This window comes from Elaeis guineensis, chromosome 2 (assembly GCF_000442705.2).
Source record: "Elaeis guineensis isolate ETL-2024a chromosome 2, EG11, whole genome shotgun sequence".
NCBI lineage: Eukaryota > Viridiplantae > Streptophyta > Magnoliopsida > Arecales > Arecaceae > Elaeis > Elaeis guineensis.
The window spans coordinates 9,077,987-9,086,430 of record NC_025994.2 but is presented as its reverse complement, the minus strand read 5'-3'; the positions used below and the strand labels follow the sequence as shown (position 1 = coordinate 9,086,430).

Sequence of the window (8,444 nt, the reverse complement as noted above, 5' to 3'; positions counted from 1 at the left end):
GAAAATACACTGTCTTGTCTTGCTATTAAGCTTGAATCTCTCATCTTTAGGAATATGAATAAATGCCTGGCAGCCAAATACTCTCAAGTGTCTGTAGGAAACATCTTTCTTCATCTACACTTTATCTGGTATGTCACCATCCAATGGAGCTGAAGGAGAAAGATTAATTAAATCAACTGCAGTCCTCATTGCCTCACCCCAAAATGAGTTAGGCAGCTTAGCATATGAAAGCATACATCGTATCCTTTTCTCAATTGTTCTGTTCATCCTTTCTGCCACCCCGTTATGCTGAGGCATCTTTGGAACAGTCTTCTCAACTTTAATATCAAGATCTTTGCAATACTTCTCAAAAGGACCTCTGTATTCGCCACCATTATCAGCACGAATATGCTTCAACTATTTTTCAGTCTCTCTTTCAATACTTGCATGAAAATGCTTAAATACATCTATCACCTGATATTTAGATCTCAAAAGATATGCCCAAATCTTTTTAGAGTAGTCATCAATAAAGGTAACAAAATAAGTAGCACCACCAAGATTTTTAGTATTCATAGAACAGACATCAGTATGAACCAAATCAAGAATACTTTGACATCTATGAGGATATGATCTATGAAAAGTATGTCTATGTTGTTTACCAACCAAACAATGAGTACATGGTATTAGATTAGTACCTTTCAAATTTGGCAGGAGTTTCTTCTTTGCAAGAAATTCTAGGCCTTTCTTGCTCATGTGACCAAGCCTCTTATGCCACAGCTCAGTGGATGAATCTTCAAGAGCATTCACTTCTTCTCTACATATTCTGACTTTTGTTCTGTAGAGAGTGTCCAACTTCTTGCCTTTGGCTTTTATCAGTGAGCCTCTAGTGAGTTTCCATCTCCCTTTACTAAAGGTATTACAGTAACCTTCTTCATCAAGGCAACCTGTGGAAATCTAGTTGAGGCGAATGTCTGGCACATGTCTAACATTTTTCAGTAGTAGCTTGCCTCCTATTCTTGTCTCTAACAATATATCTCCCATGCCTATAATTTTAGAAACACCATTGTTTTCCATTCTCACTTGGCCATAGTCACTTTTCATATAGGATGTGAAAAAATTATGTCATGATGTGACATGATATGAAGCAGCTGAATCAACTATCCAAGTAGAGTCTTGACAAATAAGGTTGACATATCCATCATCATAGATAACGAACACATCACCATCTGAAGTTACTACTACTGTATCCTTCTCTTTATCATCTTTTTTTTCATCTCTTTCTCTTGAATTCTCTCTTTTGAGTTTTCTGCATTCATTCTTGTAGTGTCCTATCTTGCCACAATGGTAGCACTTGATGTTCTTCCTTCCTTGTGATCTCCCTCTATTCTTGTTACGGTGCTGAGGAGCTTTACTGTTGCTTCTCCCTTGCCTCTCTATAACAAATGCCTCATATTGGTTAGAGATTCCTTACTCTCTGCGTCTTGTTTCTTCATTATACATGCTGCCTTTCACCATATTCAATGTCAAAACACTTTTAGCGGTAGAATTGCTAAGTGATGCAACAAGTGTCTCCCAGCTGTCAGGTAGAGAACTCAGTAGAAGCAATGCTTGTACTTCATCATTAAAGGCTATTTTAACACTAGTCAATTGATTCATCAAGTCAAGAAACTCACTGAGATATTCAGTCACTGAACGGCTTTCTTTGTACTTCAAGTTGACTAGCTTTCTCATCAAAAACATCTTATTTTATGGGTTTTTTCTCTCATACAACTCCTCTAGTTTTGTCCAGAGTGAGTTAGCATTGGTCTCTATGGCAAAATGATGGAATATATTGTTGTCAATCCACTGCCTGATCAATCCAATAGCTTTTCTGTGCATAACCTGCCACTCTCTCTCTGACTTGCCTTCTGGTTTTGTGCTGTCTCCTTCGATGGGCTCATACAGATCTTTGCAGTATAAATAATCCTCCATCCTTGGCTTCCAGATCAAATAGTTCGACTGGATTAATTTCAATATGATGCCTGTGTCATTGTCCTCCATCTAATCACATAATATCACTGTAGCCGACCTGGCTCTGATATCAATTTGTTAAGAAAAATACGAGCAACCAATAATAACCAGCACCAATAACAAAGACAAATCAAATCACACAAAAAAACACCAAAAGTTTTACGTGAAAAACCCAGAAATGAAAAAATCACGGGCCAAGCCAGAGAGAAAAACTTTTACTATAATCAGTGAGATACATAATTCTTCGAAAAATTTCAGAGATCACATAGACCACAGATCATCAAATCCATAACAAACAACAACCCCGAAAATCTCACAATCCAAAGTCAAATAAAAATCTAGGTTAGAGAGTATCCGACAATAATCAAACCGTTGGATGTGGAGAACCATATGCAGGGAACAAATCTGCAAATTTTAGGGCCAATCGGAGTTGAATCACTGTTTCGATTGGAGCCAAAAGATCATAGCCAAAATTTTTTTTTTTTCTCTCGAGCGGCGGCGTTCGGGTCGCGTGCATGTGTATCGGTAATCGAGAGAGAGAACGAGAGAACAAAAGAGAGGGCGCTCTCAAATCCTCGCGTGGCCCATTAAATATTGGGACCCACATGGGCAAAACCCAACAAACTTCAATGGCATCAGATCAAAGGCAGACATTGTTGACAGAGTAGACACCATCGTGCCTCCCGAAAATGATCCATTTTCAAACAAATGATTCATTTTGAAAGCAGAATAGGTGTAGATATCCCAGATGTAGCGTCTCTTATGATATAGCATGGTTCGTATCTTATATAGATTGACATGGCTCTTCTAATCATCTTGACAGCTTGAGAGATGCTAACATTAAAGTTGCATTTGGTGCATTGCTAGACAAAGATAATCTGAATTACCTACAATCTGGATAGATTATCAATAATGTTGATTAGTGTATTTAGTATATGCAGATAATATTACAGTAAAATTACTGAAAATCTTGATTGACATGTTTGGTATGACAATCAGATTACTAATAATATAACATCAAATTTCTAAAATACTTTTAAATCAAATTATTAGTTTAATATTTTAAACTATTTATTTAATTTTTTAATGATAAAAATTATTATATGAAAAAATTTTATACTATTTTATATTACTTATTATTATTATTATTATTTTATTTTTTCTATCTTTTTCCTTCCCTCACATGCCGCACCCCAACCCCACTCCCCTCACCCCTAGTGGCCTCTGCCCCCCGCCTTTCGTGCCTCCTCCCACCCTCCCGCACCGCCTCCTGGCCTCCCGATGAACCCGCCCATCGTGCCTCCGACATTGCACCCCAGTCCCCTAGCTGCTCGTGATGTCCTGGCCACCGCACCCCGACCCCCTGACTGCCGATGTTGCCACTTGGCTGCCCGCGACTCCACCGCCCGCACCTCTTCTCTCGGCTCCCCCTCCCTGGAGGATGACACCACCGCACTGCTTTCCCTCCACCATGTCGTCTTTGGCATTGCCAGCTTTGCCTAGCTCTGGCCGCGGCGTCGAGAGTTGCTCCACCTGTGGTGGCAGCCAGGGGTCATGCGTGGATACATCTGGCTCGATGACCGCATCCCCCGCCCTCAGAATGCCTCCCTCGCCCGCACCCTACCCTCGGTCTACATCTCCGAAGACATCTCCTGCCTCATCCAGCTCCACCAGGGAGGTTAAGGAGGAGGCTGCCGGGGAGAAGGATGACGGAAGAGGCCGTCGGAGAAGAGGAGGAAGCGGTAGAGGAGGTTGAGGAGGACGCCGCGCAGGGAGGGGAGACGAGAGGAGGACAATTTCTTCTAGAAATTCCTCCTCCCACCCTCCCGCACCGCCTCCTGGCCTCCCGGTGAACTCGCCCGTCATGCCTCAGACACTACACCTTGGTCCCCTAGCTGCCCTTGATGTCCTGGCCACCACACCCCGGCCCCCTGACTGCCGATGCTGCCACTTGGCCGCCCGCGACTCCACTGCCCGCACCTCTTCTCTCGACTCCCCCTCCCTGGAGGATGACACCACCGCACTGCTTTCCCTCCGCCATGTCGTCTTTGGCATTGCCGGCTCTGCCTAGCTCTGGCCGCAGTGCCGAGAGTTCCTCCACCTGTGGTGGCAGCCGGAGGCCATGCGCGGATACGTCTGGCTCGATGACCGCATCCCCCACCCTCAGAATGCCTCCCTCGCTCGCACCCTATCCTCGGTCCGCATCTCCGAGGACATCTCCTGCCTCATCCAGCTCCACCAGGGAGGTTAAGGAGGAGGCTGCCGGAGAGAAGGATGATGGAGGAGGCCACCGGAGAAGAGGAAGCGGTGGAGGAGGTTGAGGAGGACGCCGCGCAGGGAGGGGAGACGAGAGGAGGACAGTTTCATCTAAAATTTTTTTTACGAGATTATCAAAGTGATAGTAATCTGAATAGCCATCCTTTCCTTTGGTAATCCAGATTACTTCATGGGAGGTAATCTGGATCATGAGAGGTAATCTGCATCATCCGATAATCTAGATTACCAACCCAAAAGATATACCAAATATGATAATCTGACAAGATTTTTTTAAATTGTCAGTAATTTGGATAGATTGCCAACTGCTAAATGCAACCTAAGATTAAGTTAACAATTATTAGTACCGTAGCTTAATTACATCAATCTTCCAGAAGAGCAGGTACCAAAGACACTGTACATCGTGCAACCTCTGCCTGCTCGGTTTCCAAATCTTTAAATATATAACTATATATATGAACGTCCGAAGATATCGTACAACGTGCAAACAATCTGCCTGATTATTTGATTATTTCGCAGATAGATACATCTACTGTAGTGTATTCAATGACACAGTAATGGATTCAGACACTGTACAATGTGCAACCCCTGTCCGTTCAGTTTCCTACTCTTTAATTTTGGTGTAGTTTTTATTGTTTCAAAAAACACAACTATATACATGAATGATTGAAGATATCGTTCCACATGCAAATACTCTGCATATTTATTTCACCGATATTATTGATCTTAAATATGCATGAATGATTTAAGATAGCCTATAACTTGCAACTACTCTGCTTGTTCATTTTCCAGATACATATATATATAACTGCTATACTTATATCTGTTGTTAAATATACATGCAAATGAAGCTTAATGTAGTTGAATTAAAGATAGGTTCATAGGTAGTTGCTTCATATTGGCCATTAACATGCTGATAGCATTAACCACTCATGTATTTATCATTCTTGGGTTGAAAAAAAAAGTTACAAAGAAAGCATACTAAAATGAAAATTCCAGAAAGAGTACAAGAATAGTTGAGAAAGATTATGTGCAAGTGCAAAATACCAAAAATATCTATATATTAATTAGTCCAAGACTCAAAAAAGCAACCGAAAGAAGACAGAAATGGAAAATTACATGAAACAGTAACGAAAAAAAAAAAACATAAATACTGTATTGTTCCACCCTCTCCTACAATTAACCATTTCTATAACCATCTAAATCCTAATATTTTTCAACCTTGATCACTTTCTTGAGCTTGTTCCCAGAGAGTTGTGCAGTAGGGTCATCAACAATGGTGTCACTCACATCTTCAGCAAATCTTTTTGAGGGGGTCTTAGTAGGCGAAGTGTACTCAACTTCATCAGAAACTGATTCCTGCAACATTTTTTCACAGGCAGACAAAAGTCCAATAACATAAACAAACTGATTAGCTATTGCATACAAAACTTAAAAAATTGGTGCAAATGCATTTTATTAATTACATCTAAAAAATATAACAAATGTAAAGACCTTGGCAAAATCATTAACTGATTGCGATTAAGCATCTGGTAGCCAGTGTCAGAATCATCATCATAGCCTTGAAGCCAAGATTGAAATAAGTTTCGTATATAAATTTAGAAGCCAAGTAATGCTCAAATCTAAATCATAAAAGGTATAATCACCTTGTTATCAGCTAAGGTAGAATTAAAGTGCTTAAGTAGATCAGCATCATCACTCATTCTCATAACCGAATAAATGGACCACTAACTTTTAACGTTCAGCTTTTTGATATTAATCTTGAACACAAATTTTTTACCAACAAAATTATTTAGCACCGCAGGAGGGCCACATCCTACACCATTCTGCACATACCCAAGCTTTGAAAAGATGACATATGTAGTATTACTGATTTATACTAATTTGAATATTCAAGTTTTATTTCACCTTCATCTCTTGCTGCCTGATTTCTGATGCAGTCTTTCCTAAAAACTGAGTAGCTTCACGATCGAATATCAAGGAGGTAGAACCAGTTTGGTCAATGGCTTTGACTTGAACTTTAAATCTATGTACAGATAAATATATTATGAAACAGTTACCATTCAATTGTAAGTTACATTTACGGACGTTAATAAAACGAACATTACCTTGGAACAGATTGCACAAGCTTGTCACAACCCTCACAATAGAACTTTGTTTCAGCAGACTGAACCTTCCTTGGACATTTAGTGCAACCTTGATACCACCAATCATCCCCTGACTCTATTTCCAATATGGTTGCTAAAACAGCACAGTATTCCTCCTATGAAAATATAAAGGTTTAAGTTATATAAAAAGGTAAAAAGTAGTATGAATAGGTGAATGACCAATACCTCAGCAGCATCGAGAACATCATCAATTGTCTTCCTCTCCGTATGCTTTACCAAATCATCAGAAATTGAATATGAAGAATGTCCAGATATTTGACTTATCCTCTTGTGTATAATTCTTCACCAGTTAACAGCCTAGTGGAAGAGGAAGATGAGTTCTCATTTCTAACAATAGTTGAAAATAATATTTAGCATCATCACTACAAGCAGTTGAAATAAAGCCCATTCTTGTTGCTGAAATCAGCAGCTAATTCTTTCAGAGTAGGATTGATAAGCAATTTTGATCCATAATATGCATTGGAGATGCCAACTTTCTCTAACAATACAAACCAAATAAGTATTAACAACTATTTATATTATAACTCAACATATATTTGTTTAAATAATATTTTTATGGCTAGACTAAGAAATTACCTTGGTATGATTTAACCTTGAACAATTGAAGTACAACAATTATAGGACCACTATTGCTCTCAGCGAGATATGAACAAATTTGATCAGCAAATTCCCCCCACAAGGTGCAGGACAGTTTATTCTTACTGATACCAGAAATACAAAGTAAAAAACAAACACAAAGGCACATGAGCATTTATCTAGAAATGAACTACAAACTCAAAAGTATTGGTGTATGTTCTAACTCCAAGTCTTCAAGTTCAATTTTCATCAGCTTGCTCTTCCTACCTCTAACAATTTTCTCCATCACATTATTCTCTCCAACCAGTTCTCCAATAACATCTATCGATGCAGAAAATAAAAAATAAAAAGGCAAGCTGTTATCATGAAAATTATTTGTCAGACATTAATTATAACCAATCTTGCCAATCAGATAGGTCTCATCCATGCCCTGAGTGATTTCAGAAAAGGGCACAAACACAAAAGCATTCTTTGGTGTCTTATCATTTGTAGTTTCAGTAATGGTTGTAATACCCATGAAGTTCATCTTGTACCTATGTTTTGTTGTTCTATACTTTCCATCATTGCATCCTACCATTAAATTCTGAATGAGATAACCAAGACCTTCAGTGACCAATAATTTGAATATGGTTATGAGGCTCTGCTTGATAGAAGCATGAATCTTATTACCCTAAAAACTATGAACAAAATATCTACACATGAAATCCATATCGGTTATAAATCAAAACAAAACAAAAAAAAAATGCCATATATCATTTAACAAATAGAATCTTCACACAACCTTCTCATTTATAAGGATCATTTCGATACTGTTAGATTCGTTTGGATTGCCACAGGTTGGAACTACCCACAGATGCATGACTCGAACCTTGATCTTCCAATCTACTTTCCCAGGAACAATCTCGTCTAAGGAACTTAACCTTCGAGCCATAACGATTAACAAAACACAACAGATGGAAGGATGATTGAATTAAGAATTACACACCAAAGTGTGCAACAAGATTGAAATGTATACGATAATTTAGTTTTTATAGCAGAAAAGATTTTAACTACTCATTTAAATGCATCTCTCTGTGTGCTTTAATGATTGTATGGTTTCAAAACATAGCATGCAAAGAATTAAATGTCAGTTTGAATTATACATGTCATTACCATGGTTGAACAGGAATTCAAAAAATTAGTTGAGACGATTAAGAAGGAAACTTTTCATTTGAGTTGAAAATGGAAGTAAAAACTTATATGCTGCATAGTCGGGCGGGAAAAAACAACCACAAAATGTAATGAAGACTTAACTCTATGTGGGTTGGTGCATGTTTCGGCAGGAAAATCTCCACGTTGACTATTCCAGACTTCTTTACTTTTATATAGATAATAGATAAGTATTATAAATTGATAATAATGATATTTGTTTATCAAATGGCAGTTTAATAAAAAATG

General features: G+C 38.6%; 1 protein-coding gene across 1 annotated transcript; it reads right to left on the bottom strand.

Annotated features, from left to right (window-relative positions):
• Positions 1-4,236: 4,236 nt before the first annotated feature.
• LOC140855207 (uncharacterized) lies at positions 4,237-7,533 on the bottom strand. The gene is made up of 9 exons (XM_073251084.1): positions 7,413-7,533; positions 7,232-7,328; positions 7,008-7,132; positions 6,798-6,909; positions 6,597-6,711; positions 6,372-6,526; positions 6,172-6,289; positions 5,485-5,622; positions 4,237-4,356 (listed from the first exon to the last, which is right to left on the bottom strand). Exons 1-9 carry the CDS (start codon positions 7,531-7,533, stop codon positions 4,237-4,239), a joined length of 1,101 nt encoding a protein of 366 aa, XP_073107185.1.
• Positions 7,534-8,444: the final 911 nt, after the last annotated feature.

What these genes read in the sequence shown, in the direction of transcription:
- LOC140855207 (XM_073251084.1), bottom strand. Translation starts at nt 7,533, where the DNA reads ATGAACTTCATGGGTATTACAACCATTACTGAAACTACAAATGATAAG. An exon ending in CAAGGTTAAATCATACCAAG is followed by an intron (nt 6,910 to 7,007) that starts GTAATTTCTTAG and finishes TTGTATTGTTAG; the next exon opens with AGAAAGTTGGCATCTCCAAT. An exon ending in ATGTTCTCGATGCTGCTGAG is followed by an intron (nt 6,527 to 6,596) that starts GTATTGGTCATT and finishes ATATTTTCATAG; the next exon opens with GAGGAATACTGTGCTGTTTT.